Below are 24,883 nucleotides of genomic sequence, written 5' to 3'. Positions count from 1 at the left end.
TGATTGTTTACTTTGAAGTAGCGGAGTTTGTAGCGAACAATTAGGTACGTGGATTAATAAAATAGCAAACGTAGTATAACCGGAAGTATGGCGTCCCACTTGCCCTTCACAATAAGAGCATTATAGCGGAATATAATGGGGGACGCTTTTATTTTGTATAACTACCGGAAGTAGTTCACATGTACTGACGGTTGCTTAACCTCGCACTAATGCTATTTAGTTGCATAGTGTGAGCAGTTTGAAGTGTATTATATTTTTCTGATCTTTATATTTGATTATGTTAACTATGTTGTATTATGTTTATATTTGAGTATTTGACTTTTCCATTCTCTTTATTTATTGTTATTTCCCTTGTTTATTTCCTTTGTAGGAAACCACACACACACACACACACCCAGACACACACTTATGTACACCCGCTGTGTTACAGCCCCAGAAATTAAGCGGTGACAATAAAGTGCCTCAAACGGAACCTTAAGCTCTCTCCTTCTTTCGTGCTCTGGGCAATTTGGCCTTAAGTGGTGTTCTGGCCGACACACCGGGGTGACCGTAGTGCTCAAAGACTGAATCAGTGCCACAGCCGTGCCTATCTTTGATATCTCCACTACAGACTGTGCAGTGAGAATTCAGTCAAAGCATTTAACTGAGATGTGAAAAAACTAAGCTGAACTCTACATCTTGTTGTGGTCTCCTGTGGCTTTAGGTGCTGACATGCCTTCCATCTGTTCTCCTGCATTTTCATTTACAACCGTAAAATATCTCCACATGGTGCTCCTCTCTCTCTCTCTCTCTCTCTCTCTGCAGCCCAAATGCGTCTTCCGAGCGCATCTGAGTCACGTGACCGCACAGTAACAAATCCCAGCAGGGCAAAAAGAAGGGGGCGGAGCAAAGTGAGTCTGCCGCATAAGAAGCGGTGTTTTCACAGACAGAGCTGCTTTTTCATCCAAAGGGAGTAAAGTTCTAAATTTAGAGGAGAGGGACGAACTAAAGCATCGATCATAAACCACTACCAACGTTTGGATCGATATCTGCATCGATCTGCCCACCCTTGTCTCCTGGATCGTAGCTGAGATCAGCGTGAACCACGTGGGTCTCTGCTCCCTGATCTGTTTCCTGTGTTTGGAAAGAGTTGCAGCTTCATCGCGGAGTTTCTCTCGGTTTGTGGGCTCATCTAAAGGTAAGCACCGAGCTAACTTTACTGTGAGTTCAGTTCATGTTGAGTTTAGCTCCTGAATGAGGTCTTCTGCTGCTCTCCTCGGTGTCTGTTCACAGTTTATTGTGAACACGTTGAGAGAAGAGTGAGAGAGTGTTTGGAGAAAAACACCAGCTAACCATTAGCTCAGCATGCTGGGAGAAGTTGGAGCAGAAAAGTCTTTTCATTGTCCCTGCAGCTGTTTTTCTGCCTGCACCAAACCTCTACAGCCTGATTTCTATTTGAAGTGATAACAGGAAATGGCGGCGCGGCAGTAGCACGCAGCGGCCACTCCGGAGCCAAAACTGGTGCTGCATTGTTTATTGTTTACGTTTTTGTGTGTAGCGTGCTTATTTTGCACTATGTATGGATAACGTCGCAACTGGTGTCGGTGTTCGTGCATACAACAGCCAGACACTTTTCAACCTAAATAACCTAGTTGACGACATCCAGGAGGGGCTGCGGGAAACGCTGCGTGAACTCGGCTTGCTCCGCGAACCAGGCCTCGAAGCCTCGGCGTTGCCTGATGCCGGCGGACGGAGGTGGAGACATCGGAAGCGTTGCGCGAGGAAGCGGAAGCGCGGCAAGCGGGCGGGAGTCTGTGCTAGGCTAAAAACAAACCCTAGCCGGCCGGCTCTACCGTCCATCATCTTATCCAACGTCTGCTCCCTGGATAACAAACTGGATTACATCCGACTCCAGCAGGCCACACAGCGTGAGATTAGAGACTGCTGTGTCTTTGTTTTCACGGAAACATGGCTCAGCGAAAGAGTACCGGACGCCGCTATTCAGCTAAACGGGCTGGCCTCGTTTCGCGCCGACAGAAATGCAGCTCTGTGCGGTAAGACTCGCGGTGGCGGCTTGTGTGTTTACATCAACGAGAAATGGTGCAAGAACTCTGTGCTAGTCTCTAGTTATTGCTCATCGCTGGTGGAGTTTGTGACTGTTAGATGCAGACCTTTTTACTTACCACGGGAATTCACCACTGTTTTCATTATCGGAGTGTACATTCCACCTAGCGCTAATGCTAAGGAAGCGCTATGGGAATTGTATACAAAGATCAGTGAACTGCAAAATACACACCCGGATGGACTGTTTATTGTTGCTGGGGACTTCAACCATGCAAATCTCAAGTCAGTGCTTCCTAGATTCCATCAGTATGTGGACTTTGCAACGAGGGGAGAAAACACGCTGGATCTTGTTTACACAAACATCCCCGGCGCATATCGGGCAGAGCCCCGCCCCCACCTCGGCTACTCAGACCACATCTCTGTTATGCTAATTCCAGCATACAGACCACTCGTCAGGCGATCAAAACCGGTTCTGAAGCAGGTGAAAACCTGGCCAGCAGGAGCCATCTCTGCTCTTCAGGACTGTTTTGAGAGCACTGACTGGAACATGTTTAGAGAGGCTGCAACTTACGGCGACTTCACTGACTTGGAGGAGTACACATCATCAGTGTCCAGCTATATCAACAAGTGCACCGATGACGTCACTGTCTCCAAGATCATCATCTCACGACCCAACCAGACACCGTGGATTACTGCGGAAGTGCGTGCACTTCTAAGGACCCGAGACTCTGCCTTCAAAGAGGGAGATAAGGTGGCGCTTAGAAGAGCGAGGGCTGAACTTTCTCGGGCCATCAGAGAGGCGAAGCGCGCACACGCCCAGAGAATCCACAACCACTTTAAGGACAGCGGCGACACACGACGCATGTGGCAGGGCTTACAAGCCATCGCTAACTACAGGACGACACCACCTGCCTGTGACAGTGACGGCTCCCTCCCAGATGTGCTTAACAACTTCTATGCTCGGTTCGACAGGCAGAACGACGTGGCGGCGAGGAAGACCACCCCTCCTCCGAACGACCAGGTCCTGTGTCTCACTACAGCTGAGGTGAGGAAAACTCTACGCAGAGTCAATCCACGTAAAGCTGCTGGACCAGACAACATCCCAGGCAGAGTGCTCGGAGAATGTGCTGATCAGCTGGCAAATGTTCTCACCGACATCTTCAACATCTCTCTGAGCAGTGCCGTTGTCCCCACGTGCTTCAAGGCCACCACCATCGTCCCCGTGCCCAAGAAGTCTTCTGTGTCCTGTCTCAATGACTACCGCCCTATCGCACTTACACCCACCATCATGAAGTGCTTCGAACGGCTCGTCATGAGACACATCAAGACCCTGCTGCCCCCCTCACTGGACCCAATGCAATTTGCATACCGCCATAACCGCTCAACGGACGACGCCATCTCCACTGCACTCCATCTTGCCCTGACACACTTGGACAAGAAGGACTCACACGTCCGAATGCTGTACATAGATTTCAGCTCAGCATTTAACACGATCATCTCCCAACAACTGATCGGAAAGCTGAGCCTGTTAGGCCTGAACACCTCCCTCTGCAACTGGATCCTGGACTTTCTGACCGGAAGGCCTCAGTCAGTACGGATCGGGAACTGCACCTCCAGCACCACCACACTGAGCACTGGGGCCCCACAAGGCTGTGTGCTCAGTCCTCTGCTGTTCACACTGCTGACTCATGACTGTGTAGCAACACACAGTTCAAATCACATCATTAAATTCGCTGATGACACGACCGTGGTGGGTCTCATTAGCAAGAACGACGAGTCAGCGTACAGAGAGGAAGTGCAGAGACTAACGGACTGGTGTAAGGACAACAACCTGTCTCTGAATGTTGACAAGACAAAAGAGATGGTTGTTGACTTTAGGAGGACACGAGGCGACCACTCACCGCTGAGCATCAACGGCTCCTCTGTGGAGATCGTTGACAGCACCAAATTCCTGGGTGTACACCTGGAGAAGGACCTCGGCTGGTCCCTCAACACCAGCTCCCTGCACAAGAAAGCCCAACAGCGTCTCTTCTTTCTGAGAAGACTGAGAAAGGCCCGGCTTCCACCACCGATCCTGACCACCTTCTATAGAGGAACTATTGAGAGCATCCTGAGCGGCTGCATCACTGTCTGGTTTGGGAGCTGTGCCATATCAGACCGCAAGACCCTACAGCGGATAGTGGGAACAGCAGAGAAGATCATCGGGGTGTCTCTACCCTCTATTGAGGACATCTACACCACACGCTGCATTCGCAAAGCCACCAGCATTGTGGCTGATCGGACACACCCCTCTCACACACTCTTTACACTCCTGCCATCTGGAAAAAGGTACCGAAGCATTCGGGCACGCACATCCAGACTGTGCAACAGCTTTTTTCCACAAGCCATCCGTCTCCTCAGCAAAAAGGGACTGACTGATAAACACGCACACACACACATACACTAACATTATCACTCAGCTTAACTCAAATACCTCAAAACATTGAGACTGGACTGACTAACCAACACAAAGCGCAAACACACTGACCTACACCACCAAACCATCACACACACCAACCTGTAAATGCTCTTTTGCACAATATTATTACTAGATATATTATATATTATTTTTTTTTTTTTTTTTTTTTTTGCACTAACTTGTCTTGTAGCACCTTGGTTCCTGGAGGAACGTTGTTTCGCCTCACTGTGTATTTTTAAACTGTATATGGTTGAAGTGACAATAAAGTTGAACTTGGAACTTGGAGAGCGATCTGCTGCAGTATCAGGATCACAATAAACTTTATTGTCCAGCTGCTCTGGATGAACACATGACAGGAAGTGGTTTTCTTTTTTTTTAATTAGCAAAAGAAAAACAACTAATCATTGGCTCAGCACGCTGGGAGAAGTTGAGCATTTGCTGGCAGAAAGTTGGAGTAGAAAAGTCTTTTCACTGATAGAAGCTCATTGATCAATGGTCATGAGTACCTTTCACGAAGAGTTTGGGGAATGGCTGCAATCACATGGTCATGAGAATTTGCATATTAATGGTCAAGGAACTGACCTCCCAGCCCATTGTTCCTTCAGTGGTGCTAGTTTCAGTCATTATGTAGGTGGAGCTGGGGGCCTGAAGGAGTTGAAAGTGTGGGGTGGGGGAGTAACAGGTCTGTCCCTGTTTGTGGAAACCACAGGAGGAGCTGTTCAGGCTGTTGCTGGGTGTGAATTGTTGATGGAGTCTTTAAACTTGTAGTTGCTGTTTTCCAGACTGAAGCAGAGTCGTTAGCTGAAAACTGGTTTTAGAGCTTCATTCAGGACACCTTCTCAGGCTCTTACAGCCTTACCTGTATCATAACAAAGTGTATAAACCCCAATCCACCTTTAACACGGTCCTTCTCCCAAACCTTCAAATAGGACTTTCTGGCCCTGTCATAGTAAAGGGCTGCTTAGAATATTAGAGCCAATGTCACAAAGTTCCTCCTGAAGTATAAGTGAGTGAGAGAGTTTCCTCACTTTGCAGCACAACACGTCTCACAAGATTTCTACAAGCAATCAGAGTGAAATTTGTACTTTGTGTTGTCAGATGAACATATGAGACACTTTGACTCTTCAGTGCAGTGTGGAGCCTAACAAAGATCTGTTTTGTGTCCCAGCTGATCAGCAGGAGGAGAAGAGTCTGACGGAGCAGCAGAGGAACATTTTCAGCCATCTGGACTCAGCTGAGTCACTACAGAGGAAACAATGAGCTCAACACAGGTGTGTGTGTGTGTGTCTCCAAATGTGCTATAGATAATCTCTATAGCACACTCGGACCACCCATAAAGGGTTAATGGAGGGAGTTCAGTTTGTTCCACGACTGCATTTCACTCACTGCCTCTGTTTGTATCTCTGTCACTGCAGGACCAACGTGGACCAAGAAGTCAGCGCTCTCAGGAGGCCGACAAACCTCACAGAAGAAAGGGAGAGAGAAAATACAGTTGTGACGAGTGTGGGAAGGATTTTACCGTTAAAGCTTCCCTAAAAATGCATCAGGTCATCCACACTGGAGAGAGACCGTTCAGCTGTGGAGACTGTGGAAAGTCGTTTACTGGGTCTCGAAGCTTAAAAAGACACCAACTCATCCACACTGGAGAGAGACCGTTCAGCTGTGATGAGTGCGGAAAGTCTTTTACCCAGTCTGGAAACTTAAAAAAACACCTACTCATCCACACTGGAGAGAGACAGTTCAGCTGTGGAGACTGTGGAAAGTCTTTTACCAAGTCTGGAACCTTAAAAAACCACCAACTCATCCACACTGGAGAGAGACCGTTCAGCTGTGGAGACTGTGGAAAGTCTTTTACCGAGTCTGGAACCTTTAAAAAACACCAACTCATCCACACTGGAGAGAGACCGTTCAGCTGTGATGAGTGCGGGAAGTCTTTTACCCAGTCCGGAAGCTTAAAAAACCACCAACTCATCCACACTGGAAAGAGACCGTTCAGCTGTGGAGACTGTGGAAAGTCTTTTACTGAGTCTGGAAACTTAAAAAAACACCTACTCATCCACACTGGAGAGAGACCGTTCAGCTGTGATGAGTGCGGAAAGTCTTTTACCCAGTCTGGAAGCTTAAAAAACCACCAACTCATCCACACTGGAGAGAGACCGTTCAGCTGTGGAGACTGTGGAAAGTCTTTTACCCAGTCTGGAAGCTTAAAAAACCACCAACTCATCCACACTGGAGAGAGACCGTTCAGCTGTGGAGACTGTGGAAAGTCGTTTACTCAGCCTAGAAGCTTAAAATCACATCAACTCATCCACAGTGGAGTTAAAGCGTACAGCTGTGATCAGTGTGGCAGAGCTTTTACTCAGAGTAGCAGCTTACAGAGTCATCTAGTTACCCACTCTGGGATTAAAGCATACAGCTGTGACGTTTGTGGAAAAACCTTCAGCCTGAAACAGCACCGAAATACACACCTACGCATTCACACCAGACATGATGTGTACAGCTGTGATCAGTGTGGTAAACTATGTTTAACAGGCACACAGTTACAACGCCACATGTTTACCCACTCTGAGGAGAGACCTTATAAATGTGACTTGTGTGACAAGACTTTTAAATCTCCATATGACCTGAAAGCACACCAAAAGATCCACACAAGAAAGACTCTACAAGTGCAGTTACTGTGAGGTATGTATCTATATTTTTATCTTGTCAACCCGACTGTTTGAAACAACTTGTATTAGCATGTTAGCAATTTTACTGCATGGAAAAACACCTCTGAGTGATTATTCAGACTCTAATCACAGGTTTTTAGTGATAGTGTTTGAGAATTGTATTATTGTTATTGTAGCATTAAACTAGTATTAATTTAATGGTTTTACTCTTATCGTTTTTATAGCAATTTAAATTGAGCCGAGTGTGATAATGTAAACAGTAAAATGTAATTGGACTTTGGCAGAGATGCTCTTTATTTCAGGCAACGTTCAGGGTGAAAATGTTGAAGGACTGACTTACACTGTGTTTGTGTCTTTGTTTAGAAGCAGAGCGACACAGATGGATCCAGTTCTCAACCCTGTCATCGCTGTGGGAAAAACTTTCAGTCATCAAAAGACCCTAAAAATACATCAACGTAGACACACTGGAGACAAACTGAACTACTGTAAAGAATGTGGGAGAGGCTTCACCACTTCAACGGACTTCAAACAATATGAATGAAAATGTGCCTCGTTACATTTTAAGCTTTCTAAACTGTTCTACTGTAGTGTTCATGTTGAGTGGTTAGCTTTGTTCCAGCAGTTGAATCAAAAATCTGTTTCCTGTTATGTTTTTAATGAATGCATCGATCCATGTTTTCTGCAGTTTTTTTTTTTTCAGCTTGTTTGTGATATGAGATCCTGCAACAGTTAAACCAAAATTTTACATGTTAAATAAAGAAATGGTTTACTGACAAAGAGTTTGAGCCGTGATGTCATTTCCTGTATATCAGAGCAACACCTGAAGTTACCAATGTTTAAAGTCATAGTCAAATTATGTGTCAGCATGACCTTGTGAAAACTGCTTGGCGCTGCTTCACTATGTTATCTGCTAACTGTTAGGGTGTAGAAGGACGAAACTCCCAGGATGACCAGTGCCAGGACCTTCCTGATGCAGAGAGTTGTGTGTGGGGGGGATAAAGGAGAAGCTGAGGCATCCCAAAGTTAAAGCTGGCATAACTGAACCTTAATGTTTGATGTGTGTTGTGGTTCTCTTGCGCGCAGTAATTAATAGCTTGAACACAGCAGAGCTTGATATAAAGACCTGGGTGACAACTAGCTTTCTGCCGCTGATTATACGTGGCCCTAAAATACCTAGAAATGTGGTATCTAACCAGATACTTGCTCTGGATGCCATTACCTTGGCCTCCAGTAACACCTTGGAGTAATATTTGACCAGGACATTAAAGAAATATTTAGGGCTGTGTGATCGGCAGAGTTGGAAAAAGCAGGAGTCACAAGAATTATTAGAAAAACAGGGTTTTCATTCATTTAACCCAAAAATTATATTTACAAAAGTAATTAATGTTGAGCTCATAAAAAAGGTCAAAGAAACAAAACTGAACTCAGGCAAAGAACTGCAAACTTAACAAACCAAATGACTGCACAAAGAAATATAACTGACCTAAACATGAACTGACACAGAAGGGTATATATAAAGTCTGATCAGACCACTATGACACACGAGGAGTAACTAAACAAAACACAATTGTAAACAACAAACATGGCAGTACAGTCTGGTTTGTCTTTATCCTGTTTTCCTTCTCTCACCCCAACCGGTCGCAGCAGATGGCCCCGCCCCTCCCTGAGCCTGGTTCTGCCGGAGGGTTCTTCCTGTTAAAAGGGAGTTTTTCCTTCCCACTGTCGCCAAAGTGCTTGCTCATAGGGGTTCATATGATTGTTGGGCTTTTCTCTGTATCTACTGTACAATATAAAGCGCCTTGAGGCAACTTTTGTTGTGATTTGGCGCTATATAGATAAAAATTGAATTGACTTGGTTCCTTAGTAGGTCTAGAGGGGTTAAACTGCGTCCTCACATCTGCTTCATGAATATGAAGGGCTGTAGTGGGAGAAGGTGGTTTGAAATCCTCATAGGTGTGAAGTGAGGAGGGGGCTCCTGTGGGTGAAGTCTTTGATAGCATCGATGGCTCTGTTGTGGGGGGAGCGGGGAAGGTGGGGGGATGAGTGACTAAAGTGTCTCTATTGTTGGGGAAGTCTCTATTGAGGTGTGAAAGCCGCTTGATGGATCATCAAACCGACAGTAAAAGTCGTTGTGGGTGTTGGCCAACAGCAAGTCGTCAGTGGGGTGGGGCTGTGTGCTTCCTGAAGTGAAAATCTGGCATTTAAACATAAATAGGAAAAACTCGCTCACAGCTGACTAATGAACATTTGCATGCATGCTTAAGAACTGCATTGACCCCATTTCACCCAAGGTTTAAAATTCTGCCTGCAAATGTCAGAGGTGTACTCGTCTGTGTCCATATTTTCTCCAGCATACGGGGGATTCCCATCATAATGAGTCTTTTGGTAAGAGGTGATAAAGAACCTAATCAAAATTTTCCATCCAAATTCCCTCCATCTTTGTGAGGTAGTGCATTTCCATTGTTGTTTCCATATTTGAGTCCATTTATCCTGTGTTATGCACACTAGTAGTAGTAGTAGTAATAGTAATCCAGTCTAGAAGTAATAAATTAATGAACAGCATCACTCTGAGACAGAATATTTTGAGATGTTTAGAGATATTGCGCATATGAAATAAAGCAGCTCTACATATTTGTATAATGTCCTGGTCAAATATTACTCCAAGATTCTGACAGTGCTACTGGAGGCCACGGTAATTCCATCCAGAGCAAGTATCTGGTTAGATATTATATTTCTAGGAATTCTAGGGCCACGTACAATCAGCAGCAGAAAGTTAGACATCACCCAGGTCTTTATATCTTTAAAACATTTCAGCAATTTAATTAATTGGTGTGTGTTACCTGGTTTTATGGATAGACAAAGCTCAGTGTCATCTGCATAGCATCTACTGCAGGGGTCCCCAGTCTTAGTCCAGTGTCCCTGCAGGTTTTAGATCGCACCCTGGGTCAACACACCTGTATCACATGATTAGCTCATTACCAGGCCTCTGGAAAACCTCGGCTGTGTCCCAATCAAGAGACCGCTCGCTTGAAGTACGCGCACTACGTGTACTACGTACGGTGCGTACTATAAGTACGAGAAGTGCGGAAGTGAGAGGCTTGTGAAATGGGACGTTCTAGCCTTCGTCGCGCTGTTCAGGTTGCCTAGCAACCATGATACTAACCACGAGAAACGTTACATACAGCTTTGTTTGACAGAAATGAAGGCGGGAAAAAAAGTGTTTTGTTGGTCATTCGTTTTTGTCATGACATCACTCTGATTAGTTGAGTATCTGAGGCTGAGACCACGGGACTGTAAAACATGACTGTTGGGCTTCATTTCTGTGCTGAACTGTCATTTTAAGATTAGTTAGTAAATAACAATTAGCTAATGTTGGAGGGAGGGAGGGAGGGAGGGAGAGATCAGAGCCTTAAACAGGCTGACTTCTGCTAAATGGGTCAAACTGGGCAGAAAGTCTACAAACACATAACATCCTTATAGAATATGATGTAACACTATAGATCAACTTACCTCAGAATATATAAAGCATACACAATTACAGCAATATGATGCAACAAACACAGCAGTGTTACTGATCCAAAATACTCAAAGCTTCATAGAACTGAAACAAACATTTGTTTTTAGCTCCATTCTGCTGCTGATACAGACTTTAGGTTTCTGAATATTACACTTGTTGCTGCCTTTCATAGTGTGTAACTTGAAGGCCCTGAGTACTTTCTCCCACACTGAAAACACTGGAATGATCACATTATTTGAACATTACCTAATTAGACTGATTCAGGACAGGACATGTTAAACTTTCCTAGCAGTCCTTCACAAACAGGGAACAGTCTGTCTATTCTCTCCATCTGTCAGCTGCTGCTGGCTCTTCCTCCTCCTCTTCCTCACACACTGCTGAGTTTGTCCTGGTGGATCATCAGGGGTGCAAAGCCTCACAGATGATGTGCAGCAGTGGGTCCCTCAGTCTGTCCTCACTCTGGACACTTGCAGTCGTCACACATGGAAATCAAATGTGTGATAAGCTGCAGGATTCAAACACAAGTGTAACTTATAAACACATGTTCATACTTTTATTCCACAATCAGAGAGAAAGAAACAGAGAGAGAGAGCAGGACAGACAGACAGGTGAGAGTCTCAGGTGTACACACTGCTACAAACAGGATTTAGTGTTTGTGTTATTACGAGTGCTAAACAAGAAGAGTTCCCAGATGGTACAGTGGACACATGTGTGACTGCTGTGATTAAAGCATCTTTTTTTCAGCTTAACGAGTGAACCGTCAGCTCGTTCAAACACACGTTAAAGTCTGTTTGGCTCGACACCACCGAACAGAGGCAGCAATATAACATAGCTAACATTAACAGTGCAGTGAATCCTGCTTGTGCCGTGATGTTCAGGACTGCAAACCGAGCAGCATCACTGACTTTCAGCCTGTTGTGTTTGTGGATATATGACTGACTTTAATTATCCACAAAATCATCACAATCTCTGTAAGATTAAGGTCCACTATTGAGCGGCGTATATTTTAAAGTAAAGGCTTTAAAACCAAGTAAATGCTGAAAGTACAAACATCGCTAATGACACATAACTTTGCCGACATGTGGCCAACAGTAATGTTTTAATGTTCTTCATTATTCAACATTTGCACATAAATAAGTGATATATTATTCAGTACTTACTTTTATCAGTTTACTCCTTGGCCACTCCGCTTCTGCCGTCTGCCGCAAAATTATCCACACCGACTGCCGTGCTATGAATTGTGGGATATATTGGGCCACAAAGTCTACACCGCCACAGCCTTAAATTTCAGGGAAGTGAAGGACGCATTTGAGGGCCGCATTTCAAGCAGCCTTTGAATTGGGACAGCCTTCACTGTGATGTAATCGGCCTTAAAATGCGGCCTTTAAGGCTGCAGACCCTGAATTGGGATACAACCTCAGTGAGAGAGAAAGGTGACTGAGGAAGAAATACTCAATGCATTCTCCTTGGGCTCTCGCACTCTGGGGCCTCTGGATGTCTGGGGCCTGGATCTCCTCCATGCCTGCTTCATGCCCTGGGGGACAGGGTTATGGCTCTCTACAGCCTCTTGCAGACCATTACATGGGGAAACCATTTGAATACAAGCGCGCTGATCCACACAGGTGTGCACATGGGTGTTCACAGTTCGTAGACTTAAATTACACCTTTCTTGGCTGCTACGTCAAAGCACATTGTGCGCTGTCTGTCCTGCGTGCTGCACAACAACATTCAATATTTAGTGTTTACTGCTGTTTACACTTAGCTAGATTAATGCGATGCTAGAATAATGTGTTGTGTTTAGTATGTTGCTTTGGCTTTTTATTGCTTGTTTTCTATTCTTTTTCTCTCAACAGGTGATCCAGGAGATTTTTTTTCCCTTTCTCACTGTCCCTTTCCCCTTCTGTTTTTCTTTGCCTTCCTCTTTCTTTCTCCCTTTCCTATCCCTCACTCATGTCTGTCCCGTGTGTAAAATAAAATAAAATAAATAATAAAAACAAAAGTCGATCAAATGGACCAATACGGCAATGCCATGATGACCCATTTGGCAAAGTAAATCCATTGGGTATCCTTGTTGGTCTTCAGACAACAATTCTGACGGCTAAAGAACCAAATGGGACAGGCAAAAAAAAGAAGAAAGGAATTCCCTGACAGATAGCAATGCTCAAAAAGGCATATAGTTCAATTCAATTCAATTCAATTTTATTTATATAGCGCCAAATCACAACAAAGGTCGCCTCAAGGTGCTTCAACAATCATATGACCCCCTATGAGCAGCACTTTGGCAACAGTGGGAAGGAAAAACTCCCTTTTAACAGGAAGAAACCTCCGGCAGAACCAGGCTCAGGGAGGGGCGGGGCCATCAGCTGCGACCGGTTGGGGTGAGAGACGGAAAACAGGATGAAAGACATGCTGTGGAAGAGAGACAGAGGTTAATAACAGATATGATTCAATGCAGAGAGGTCTGTTAACACATAGTGAGTGAGAAAGGTGACTGGAAAGGAAAAACTCAATGCATCATGGGAATCCCCCGGCAGCCTACGTCTATTGCAGCACAACTGAGGGATGGATTCAGGGTCACCTGGTTCAGCCCTAACCATATGCTTTATCAAAAAGGAAAGTTTTAAGCCTAATCTTAAAAGTAGAGATAGTGTCTGTCCCCCGAATCCAAACTGGAAGCTGGTTCCATAGAAGAGGGGCCTGAAAACTGAAGGCTCTGCCTCCCATTCTACTTTTAAATACTCTAGGAACAACAAGTAGGCCTGCAGAGCGAGAGCGAAGTGCTCTAATAGGGTGATATGGTACTACAAGATCATTACTATATGATGGGGCCTGATTATTTAAGACCTTGTATGTGAGGAGCAGGATTTTGAATTCAATTCTGGATTTAACAGGAAGCCAATGAAGGGAAGCCAAAACAGGAGAAATATGCTCTCCCTGTCAGGACTCTTGCTGCAGCATTTTGGATTAGCTGAAGGCTTTTCAGTGAGTTTTTTGGACATCCTGATAATAATGAATTACAGTCGTCCAGTCTGGAAGTAATAAATGCATGAACTAGTTTTTCAGCGTCACTCTGAGACAGGATATTTCTAATTTTAGAGATGTTGCGCAAATGGAAGAAAGCAGTCTTACATATTTGTTTAATAAGTGCGTTGAAGGACATGTCCTGGTAAAAAACGACTCCAAGGTTCCTCACAGCGTTACTGGAGGCCAAGGTAATGCCATCCAGAGTAAGAATCTGGTTAGATACCATATTTCTAAGATTTTCAGGGCCGAGTACAATAACCTCAGTTTTATCTGAATTAAGAAGCAGAAAGTTAGCGGCCATCCAGGTCTTTATGTCTTTAAGACATTCCTGCAGTTTAACTAATTGGTGTGTGTTATCTGGCTTCATGGACAGATAGAGCTGGGTGTCATCAGCATAGCAGTGAAAATGTATGCTATGTCTTCTAATGATGCTGCCTAAGGGAAGCATGTATAATGTAAACAGAATTGGTCCTAGCACTGAACCCTGTGGAACTCCATAATTAACCTCAGTGTGTGAAGAGGACTCTCCATTTACATGTACGAATTGGAGTCTATTAGATAGATATGATAGAAACCACTGCAGCACAGTACCTGTAATACCTACAGCATGTTCTAATCACTCTAATAGGATGTTATGGTCGACAGTATCGAACGCTGCACTAAGGTCTAGCAGGACAAGCACAGAGATGAGTTCACTGTCAGAGGCCATAAGAAGATCATTTATAGCAGGGGTGCCCAATCCCGGTCCTCGAGAGCTACTATCCTGCAGCTTTTAGATGCATCCCTACTCCAACACAGCTGAATCAAATGGTTTGATCTCTTCAGCATGCCATCATGTTTGGCAAAGGCCTGATAACAAGCCATTCATTTGATTCAGGTGTGTGGGAACAAGGATGCATCTAAAAGCTGCAGGACGGTAGCTCTCGAGGACCGGGATTGGGCACGCCTGATTTATAGCCTTCACTAAAGCTGTTGAAACCTGACTGAAACTCTTCAAATAAGCCATTCTTCTGCAGATGATCTGTTAGCTGTTTGACAACTACTCTTTCAAGGATTTTTGATATGAAAGGAAGGTTGGAGATTGGCCTATAATTAGCTAAGACTGCTGGATCTACAGATGGCTTTTTGAGTAAAGATTTAACTACAGCCACCTTGAAGGCCTGTGGTACATAGCTGATTATTAGAGATAGTTTGATCATGTTGAGGCTGTCATTTTTAGCATCTACATCAGGGGTCAGCAACCCTAGGCACGCGTGCCACAGTTTGCACGTGAAGGGTTAAGTGTTGGCACAACCAATGCTGGAATGGCCATCGGGCATTTCCTCGGTGGCCCGGTAACTTTTTTCCCCCTCTGTACACAAATATTAAAATAAACAATAAAAACAATAGACATTATATACAATGTAAAAGATCAAATGTAAATAATGTAAAAAAAATTAAATAAAATATGTAGATCAACAAAAGGCTTGTTTGAACAGAAAAGATTTTAACTGTTTTTTAAAAGAATCCACAGAGTCAAGCAAACGTAATTGATGTGGTAAACTGTTCTACAGGCTTGGTGCAACTGACTGAAAGGCTGTCCCCTTTTGTCTTCAGTCGTGTACGGGGAACAACTAACAGACTCTGAGTCTGTGAGCGGAGATGACAAGCAGCAGTGTATTTTATAAGAAGCTTGGATAAATAATCTGGGGCCTGGCCATTTAGTGCTCTGTATGTTAAAACAAGAATTTTAAAGCAAATTCTAAACTGTATTGGGAGCCAATGTAAAGAATATAAGATGGGAGTGATGTGAACACGCTTGGTAGAGCGAGTTAGTTGTCTGGCTGCTTCGTTTTGTATTGCCTGGAGGCGACAGAGAGATGATTTATCCAAGCTAGTAAACAGGGAATTACAGTAATCTAAGTGTGATGACACAAATGCATGAATGAGTTTTTCCAGTTCAGCTGAGGAAACCACATGTCGCAGTTTAGAGATGTTTCTTAAATGATAGAAACAGGAACGAGAAAAATATTTTACATGAGAGTCAAGGCCCAAAGAAGAGTCGAATATTACTCCAAGACTGTGAATATTTTACTTGACAGACTGTGCAGTGAGAATTCAGTCAAAGCATTTAACTGAGATGTGAAAAAACTAAGCTGAACTCTACATCTTGTTGTGGTCTCCTGTGGCTTTAGGTGCTGACATGCCTTCCATCTGTTCTCCTGCATTTTCATTTACAACCGTAAAATATCTCCACATGGTGCTCCTCTCTCTCTCTCTCTCTCTCTCTGCACCCCAAATGCGTCTTCCGAGCGCATCTGAGTCACGTGACTGCACAGTAACAAATCCCAGCAGGGCAAAAAGAAGGGGGCGGAGCAAAGTGAGTCTGCCGCATAAGAAGCGGTGTTTTCACAGACAGAGCTGCTTTTTCATCCAAAGGGAGTAAAGTTCTAAATTTAGAGGAGAGGGACGAACTAAAGCATCGATCATAAACCACTACCACCGTTTGGATCGATATCTGCATCGATCTGCCCACCCTTGTCTCCTGGATCGTAGCCGAGATCAGCGTGAACCACGTGGGTCTCTGCTCCCTGATCTGTTTCCTGTGTTTGGAAAGAGTTGCAGCTTCATCGCGGAGTTTCTCTCGGTTTGTGGGCTCATCTAAAGGTAAGCACCGAGCTAACTTTACTGTGAGTTCAGTTCATGTTGAGTTTAGCTCCTGAATGAGGTCTTCTGCTGCTCTCCTCGGTGTCTGTTCACAGTTTATTGTGAACACGTTGAGAGAAGAGTGAGAGAGTGTTTGGAGAAAAACACCAACTAATCATTGGCTCAGCACGCTGGGAGAAGTTGAGCATTTGCTGGCAGAAAGTTGGAGTAGAAAAGTCTTTTCACTGATAGAAGCTCATTGATCAATGGTCATGAGTACCTTTCACGAAGAGTTTGGGGAATGGCTGCAATCACATGGTCATGAGAATTTGCATATTAATGGTCAAGGAACTGACCTCCCAGCCCATTGTTCCTTCAGTGGTGCTAGTTTCAGTCATTATGTAGGTGGAGCTGGGGGCCTGAAGGAGTTGAAAGTGTGGGGTGGGGGAGTAACAGGTCTGTCCCTGTTTGTGGAAACCACAGGAGGAGCTGTTCAGGCTGTTGCTGGGTGTGAATTGTTGATGGAGTCTTTAAACTTGTAGTTGCTGTTTTCCAGACTGAAGCAGAGTCGTTAGCTGAAAACTGGTTTTAGAGGTTCATTCAGGACACCTTCTCAGGCTCTTACAGCCTTACCTGTATCATAACAAAGTGTATAAACCCCAATCCACCTTTAACATGGTCCTTCTCCCAAACCTTCAAATAGGACTTTCTGGCCCTGTCATAGTAAAGGGCTGCTTAGAATATTAGAGCCAATGTCACAAAGTTCCTCCTGAAGTATAAGTGAGTGAGAGAGTTTCCTCACTTTGCAGCACAACACGTCTCACAAGATTTCTACAAGCAATCAGAGTGAAATTTGTACTTTGTGTTGTCAGATGAACATATGAGACACTTTGACTCTTCAGTGCAGTGTGGAGCCTAACAAAGATCTGTTTTGTGTCCCAGCTGATCAGCAGGAGGAGAAGAGTCTGACGGAGCAGCAGAGGAACATTTTCAGCCATCTGGACTCAGCTGAGTCACTACAGAGGAAACAATGAGCTCAACACAGGAGGTGAGGAAAATATCACAGTTTCACCAAATAATCAGTCACGTCAATTAATGTAGTTTAAAGCCATGTCAGAGGTGAAAGAGTGTGTGTGTGTGTGTGTGTGTGTGTGTGTGTGTGTGTGTGTGTGTGTGTGTGTGTGTGTGTGTGTGTGTGTCCAAATGTGCTATAGATAATCTCTATAGCACACTCGGACCACCCATAAAGGGTTAATGGAGGGAGTTCAGTTTGTTCCACGACTGCATTTCACTCACTGCCTCTGTTTGTTTCTCTGTCACTGCAGGACCAACGTGGACCAAGAAGTCAGCGCTCTCAGGAGGCCGACAAACCTCACAGAAGAAAGGGAGAGAGAAAATACAGTTGTGACGAGTGTGGGAAGGATTTTACCGTTAAAGCTTCCCTAAAAATGCATCAGGTCATCCACACTGGAGAGAGACCGTTCAGCTGTGGAGACTGTGGAAAGTCGTTTACTGGGTCTCGAAGCTTAAAAAGACACCAACTCATCCACACTGGAGAGAGACCGTTCAGCTGTGGAGACTGTGGAAAGTCTTTTACCGAGTCTGGAACCTTTAAAAAACACCAACTCATCCACACTGGAGAGAGACCGTTCAGCTGTGATGAGTGCGGAAAGTCTTTTACCCAGTCTGGAACCTTAAAAAACCACCAACTCATCCACACTGGAGAGAGACCGTTCAGCTGTGGAGACTGTGGAAAGTCTTTTACCGAGTCTGGAACCTTTAAAAAACACCAACTCATCCACACTGGAGAGAGACCGTTCAGCTGTGATGAGTGCGGGAAGTCTTTTACCCAGTCTGGAAGCTTAAAAAACCACCAACTCATCCACACTGGAGAGAGACCGTTCAGCTGTGGAGACTGTGGAAAGTCTTTTACCCAGTCTGGAACCTTAAAAAGACACCAACTCATCCACACTGGAGAGAGACCGTTCAGCTGTGGAGACTGTGGAAAGTCTTTTACCGAGTCTGGAACCTTTAAAAACCACCAACTCATCCACACTGGAGAGAGACCGTTCAGCTGTGGAGACTGTGGAAAGTCGTTTACTCAGCCTAGAAGCTTAAAAAACCACAAACTCATCCACACTGGAGAGAGACCGTTCAGCTGTGGAGACTGTGGAAAGTCTTTTACAGAGTCTGGAACCTTTAAAAAACACCAACTCATCCACACTGGAGAGAGACCGTTCAGCTGTGGAGACTGTGGAAAGTCTTTTACCGAGTCTGGAACCTTTAAAAAACACCAACTCATCCACACTGGAGAGAGACCGTTCAGCTGTGGAGACTGTGGAAAGTCTTTTACCCAGTCTGGAACCTTAAAAAACCACCAACTCATCCACACTGGAGAGAGACCATTCAGCTGTGGAGACTGTGGAAAGTCTTTTACCGAGTCTGGAACCTTTAAAAAACACCAACTCATCCACACTGGAGAGAGACCGTTCAGCTGTGATGAGTGCGGGAAGTCTTTTACCCAGTCTGGAAGCTTAAAAAACCACCAACTCATCCACACTGGAGAGAGACCGTTCAGCTGTGGAGACTGTGGAAAGTCTTTTACTGAGTCTGGAAACTTAAAAAGACACCAACTCATCCACACTGGAGAGAGACCGTTCAGCTGTGATGAGTGTGGAAAGTCTTTTACCCAGTCTGGAAGCTTAAAAAACCACCAACTCATCCACACTGGAGAGAGACCGTTCAGCTGTGGAGACTGTGGAAAGTCGTTTACTCAGCCTAGAAGCTTAAAAAACCACAAACTCATCCACACTGGAGAGAGACCGTTCAGCTGTGGAGACTGTGGAAAGTCTTTTACAGAGTCTGGAACCTTTAAAAAACACCAACTCATCCACACTGGAGAGAGACCGTTCAGCTGTGATGAGTGTGGAAAGTCTTTTACCCAGTCTGGAAGCTTAAAAAACCACCAACTCATCCACACTGGAGAGAGACCGTTCAGCTGTGGAGACTGTGGAAAGTCGTTTACTCAGCCTAGAAGCTTAAAAAACCACAAACTCATCCACACTGGAGAGAGACCGTTCAGCTGTGGAGACTGTGGAAAGTCTTTTACAGAGTCTGGAACCTTTAAAAAACACCAACTCATCCACACTGGAGAGAGACCGTTCAGCTGTGGAGACTGTGGAAAGTCTTTTACCGAGTCTGGAACCTTTAAAAAACACCAACTCATCCACACTGGAGAGAGACCGTTCAGCTGTGATGACTGTGGAAAGTCGTTTACTCAGTCTGGACACTTAAAAACACACAAACTCATCCACACTGGAGAGAGACCGTTCAGCTGTGGCGACTGTGGAAAGTCTTTTACTCAGTCTGGAAGCTTAAAATCACATCAACTCATCCACAGTGGAGTTAAAGCGTACAGCTGTGATCAGTGTGGCAGAGCTTTTACTCAGAGTAGCAGCTTACAGAGTCATCTAGTTACCCACTCTGGGATTAAAGCATACAGCTGTGACGTTTGTGGAAAAACCTTCAGCCTGAAACAGCACCGAAATACACACCTACGCATTCACACCAGACATGATGTGTACAGCTGTGATCAGTGTGGTAAACTATGTTTAACAGGCACACAGTTACAACGCCACATGTTTACCCACTCTGAGGAGAGACCTTATAAATGTGACTTGTGTGACAAGACTTTTAAATCTCCATATGACCTGAAAGCACACCAAAAGATCCACACAAGAAAGACTCTACAAGTGCAGTTACTGTGAGGTATGTATCTATATTTTTATCTTGTCAACCCAACTGTTTGAAACAACTTGTATTAGCATGTTAGCAATTTTACTGCATGGAAAAACACCTCTGAGTGATTATTCAGACTCTAATCACAGGTTTTTAGTGATAGTGTTTGAGAATTGTATTATTGTTATTGTAGCATTAAACTAGTATTAATTTAATGGTTTTACTCTTATCGTTTTTATAGCAATTTAAATTGAGCCGAGTGTGATAATGTAAACAGTAAAATGTAATTGGACTTTGGCAGAGATGCTCTTTATTTCAGGCAACGTTCAGGGTGAAAATGTTGAAGGACTGACTTACACTGTGTTTGTGTCTTTGTTTAGAAGCAGAGCGACACAGATGGATCCAGTTCTCAACCCTATCATCGCTGTGGGAAAGACTTTTTTGCGACCTTTGCGGAAAAACTTTCAGTCATCAAAAGACCCTAAAAATACATCAACGTAGACACACTGGAGACAAACTGAACTACTGTAAAGAATGTGGGAGAGGCTTCACCACTTCAACGGACTTCAAACAATATGAATGAAAATGTGCCTCGTTACATTTTAAGCTTTCTAAACTGTTCTACTGTAGTGTTCATGTTGAGTGGTTAGCTTTGTTCCAGCAGTTGAATCAAAAATCTGTTTCCTGTTATCATGTTTTTAATGAATGCATCGATCCATGTTTTCTGCAGTTTTTTTTTTTCAGCTTGTTTGTGATATGAGATCCTGCAACAGTTAAACCAAAATTTTACATGTTAAATAAAGAAATGGTTTACTGACAAAGAGTTTGAGCCGTGATGTCATTTCCTGTATATCAGAGCAACACCTGAAGTTACCAATGTTTAAAGTCATAGTCAAATTATGTGTCAGCATGACCTTGTGAAAACTGCTTGGCGCTGCTTCACTATGTTATCTGCTAACTGTTAGGGCGTAGAAGGATGAAAATCCCAGGATGACCAGTGCCAGGACCTTCCTGATGCAGAGAGTTGTGTGTGGGGGGGATAAAGGAGAAGCTGAGGCATCCCAAAGTTAAAGCTGGCATAACTGAACCTTAATGTTTGATGTGTGTTGTGGTTCTCCTGCGCGCAGTAATTAATAGCTTGAACACAGCAGAGCTTGATATAAAGACCTGGGTGACAACTAGCTTTCTGCCGCTGATTATACGTGGCCCTAAAATACCTAGAAATGTGGTATCTAACCAGATACTTGCTCTGGATTGCATTACCTTGGCCTCCAGTAACACCTTGGAGTAATATTTGACCAGGACATTAAAGAAATATTTAGGGCTGTGTGATCGGCCGAGTTGGAAAAAGCAGGAGTCACAGGAATTATTAGAAAAACAGGGTTTTTATTCATTTAACCCAAAAATTATATTTACCAAAGTAATTAATGTTGAGCTCATAAAAAAGGTCAAAGAAACAAAACTGAACTCGGGCAAAGAACTGCAAACTTAACAAACCAAATGACTGCACAAAGAAATATAACTGACCTAAACATGAACTGACACAGAAGGGTATATATAAAGTCTGATCAGACCACTATGACACACGAGGAGTAACTAAACAAAACACAATTGTAAACAACAAACATGGCAGTACAGTCTGGTTTGTCTTTATCCTGTTTTCCTTCTCTCACCCCAACCGGTCGCAGCAGATGGCCCCGCCCCTCCCTGAGCCTGGTTCTGCCGGAGGGTTCTTTCTGTTAAAAGGGAGTTTTTCCTTCCCACTGTCGCCAAAGTGCTTGCTCATGGGGGGTCATATGATTGTTGGGCTTTTCTCTGTATCTACTGTACAATATTAAGTGCCTTGAGGCAACTTTTGTTGTGATTTGGCGCTATATAGATAAAAATTGAATTGAATTGGTTCTTTAGTAGGTCTAGAGGGGTTAAACTGTGTCCTCACATCTGCTTCATGAATATGAAGGGCTGTAGTGGGAGAAGGTGGTTTGAAATCCTCATAGGTGTGAAGTGAGGAGGGGGCTCCTGTGGGTGAAGTCTTTGATAGTGTAGATGGCTCTTTTGTGGGGGGAGCGGGGAAGGTGGGGGGATGATGGACCAAAGTGTCTCTATTGAGGTGTGAAAGCTGCTTGATGGATCATCAAACCGACAGTAAAAGTTGTTGAGGGTGTTGGCCAACAGCAAGTCGTCAGTGGGGTGGGGCTGTGTGCTTCCTGAAGTGAAAATCTGGCATTTAAAGATGAATGGGGAAAACTCGCTCACAGCTGACTAATGAACCTTTGCATGCATGCTTAAGAACTGCATTGACCCCATTTCACACAAGGTTTAAAATTCTGCCTGCAAATGTCAGAGGTGTACTCGTCTGTGTCCATATTTTCTCCAGCATACGGGGGATTCCCATCATAATGAGTCTTTTGGTAAGAGGTGATAAAGAACCTAATCAAAAAATTTTATCCAAATTCCCTCCATCTTTGTGAGGTAGTGCATTTCCATTGTTGTTTCCATATTTGAGTCCATTCATCCTGTGTTATGCACACTCCTCCCTCCTTCTCCCATAATATCTTATTTGTAAAAATGTATACAAAGAGGAAATGTGTTTTTTGTTGACTTCGCCACTATATGCCTTTTTGAGCGTTGCTATCAAATCTACATTAGTGTCGCCACTCTAATTGTCGTCTTTATATAGTGCCTTATTTGCAAGTATCGGCATGAATCCTGTCTTTCCAGATTGTATTTTTGTTTCAATGTATCAACACTAATTAAATTCCCAACTTTAATCAGACTATCAAATGTAGGTAATCCTTTAGCAGACCAACTTTCAAGACGTGAGTCCAATTTATTTGGGGTAACGTCACAGACATAAGCATATCCTTTAAATAATGCCAAGTCTTGTTCTAGCTTAAATTCAAAAATATATATTGTTAATTAAATGTTAAAAACTAGAAAAGGTTGCATTTCCTGCGAAAATGCAGTGTAGTGGAATCTGATGAAAACGGCAGGAAAATCTCCCTTTTAACAGGAAAGCAGAGCTCTCAAAGAACCAGGCTCAGGGAGGGGCGACCATCTGCCACAACCGGGCAGGGGTGAGAGAAGGAAGACAAGACAACAGACATGCTGTGGAAGGGAACCAGAGATTAATAACAAGTATGATTCAATGCAGAGAGGTCTATTAACACATAGTGAGTGAGAAAGGTGACTGAGGAAGAAATACTCAACACATCATGGGAAATTCCCCTGCTGCCTACACCTAATGCAGCATAAATAAGGAAGAATTCGGAGCCACCTGATCCAGCCCTAACTGTATGTTTTATCAAAAGGGAATGTTTCAAGCCTAATCTTAAAATTAGAGATAGTGTCTTCCTCACCAATCCCAACTAATAAGCTGGTTCCGTGGTAGAGGGCCCTGAAAACTCAAGGCTCTTCCTCCCATTCTACTTTTAAATACTCAAGGAACAAGAAGTAAGCCCTGTCAGTACTCTTGCTGCAGCATTTTGGATTAACTGAAGGCGTCTAAGCAAGTTTTTAGGACATCTTGATAATAGCAAATTACAGTAGTCCAGTCTAGAAGTAATAAATTAATGAACAGCATCACTCTGAGACGGGATATTTTGAGATGTTTAGAGATATTGCACATATGAAATAAAGCAGCTCTACATATTTGTATAATGTCCTGGTCAAATATTACTCCAAGATTCTGACAGTGATACTGGAGGCCACGGTAATTCCATCCAGAGCAAGTATCTGGTTAGATATTATATTTCTAGGAATTCCAGGGCCACGTACAATCAGCAGCAGAAAGTTAGACATCACCCAGGTCTTTATATCTTTAAAACATTTCAGCAATTTAATTAATTGGTGTGTGTTACCTGGTTTTATGGATAGACAAAGCTCACTGTCATCTGCATAGCATCTACTGCAGGGGTCCCCAATCTCAGTCCAGTGTCCCTGCAGGTTTTAGATCGCACCCTGGGTCAACACACCTGTATCACATGATTAGCTCATTACCAGGCCTCTGGAAAACTACGGCTGTGTCCCAATCAAGAGACCGCTCGCTTGAAGTACGCGCACTACGTGTACTACATATGGTGCGTACTATAAGAACGAGAAGTGCGGAAGTGAGAGGCTTGTGAAATGGGACGGTCTAGCCTTCGTCGCGCTGTTCAGGTTGCCTAGCAACCATGATACTCACTACGAGAAACGTTACATACAGCTTTGTTTGACAGAAATGAAGGAGAAAAATGTTTTGTTAGTCATTCATTTTAGTCATGACATCACTCTGATTAGTTGAGTATCTGAGGCTGAGACCACGGGACTGTAAAACATGATTGTTGGGCTTCATTTCTGTGCTAACAATTAGTTAATGTTGTTGAGACTAAAAGCATCTCACTGTGGTAATGTAAATATAATATAGTCAATATTATATGTGTTGTCAGATCATTATGAGATAGATAGATAGATAGATAGATAGATAGATAGATAGATAGATAGATAGATTTTGAGGGCTGCATTTCGAGCAGCCTTTAAATTGGGACAGCCTTCATCGCGTCGCTGTGAAGAAGTCTAGTCTAGAAATAATAAATGCATGAAGTAGATTTTCAGCGTCAGGATATTTTGCGATGTTTGGGCCAAGGTAGCCACCCAGAGCTGGTTAGATAACATATTTCTAGAATTTTAAGGGCAAACTACAATCAGCAGCAGAAAGTTAGACATCACCCAGGTCTTTATATCTTTAAGACATTTCAGCAATTTAATTAATTGGTGTGTGTTCCCTGGCTTCTTTCCATTCTAGAGTGTGATTAACGTGATGGGTGGGCT

The 24,883-nt window shown here is 43.8% G+C and overlaps 2 protein-coding genes across 4 annotated transcripts; both read left to right on the top strand.

Moving 5' to 3' along the window:
- The first annotated feature begins 872 nt into the window (after positions 1-872).
- On the top strand, positions 873-7,757 carry LOC146625907 (uncharacterized). Of its 2 annotated transcripts, XM_085363047.1 has the most exons (4): positions 873-1,177; positions 5,670-5,772; positions 5,917-7,183; positions 7,534-7,757. In XM_085363047.1, the coding sequence occupies exons 2-3, from the start codon at positions 5,758-5,760 to the stop codon at positions 7,180-7,182; spliced, it is 1,281 nt and encodes a 426-aa protein (XP_085219173.1). In that variant the 5' UTR covers positions 873-1,177; positions 5,670-5,757; the 3' UTR covers position 7,183; positions 7,534-7,757. The 2 variants fall into 2 exon arrangements, with proteins under 2 accessions (XP_085219173.1, XP_085219171.1); XM_085363045.1 differs by lacking the exon at positions 873-1,177 and having other exon boundaries at positions 5,402-5,772.
- An 8,313-nt stretch (positions 7,758-16,070) lies between these two features.
- Positions 16,071-20,660, top strand: LOC146625906 (uncharacterized). 2 transcript variants are annotated; one of them, XM_085363010.1, is made up of 4 exons: positions 16,071-16,357; positions 17,279-17,384; positions 17,662-20,104; positions 20,455-20,660. In XM_085363010.1, exons 2-3 carry the CDS (start codon positions 17,367-17,369, stop codon positions 20,101-20,103), a joined length of 2,460 nt encoding a protein of 819 aa, XP_085219136.1. In that variant the 5' UTR covers positions 16,071-16,357; positions 17,279-17,366; the 3' UTR covers position 20,104; positions 20,455-20,660. The 2 variants fall into 2 exon arrangements, with proteins under 2 accessions (XP_085219136.1, XP_085219137.1); XM_085363011.1 differs by lacking the exons at positions 16,071-16,357; positions 17,279-17,384 and having other exon boundaries at positions 17,650-20,104.
- Positions 20,661-24,883: the final 4,223 nt, after the last annotated feature.

This window comes from Diplotaxodon limnothrissa, linkage group LG9, assembly GCF_057381915.1.
Source record: "Diplotaxodon limnothrissa isolate DT_005_m linkage group LG9, D_limnothrissa_male_GT1.1, whole genome shotgun sequence".
Classification (NCBI taxonomy): Eukaryota; Metazoa; Chordata; class Actinopteri; order Cichliformes; family Cichlidae; genus Diplotaxodon; species Diplotaxodon limnothrissa.
The sequence above is the reverse complement of the archived record's forward strand: the minus strand, read 5'-3'. Positions and strand labels throughout refer to the sequence as shown.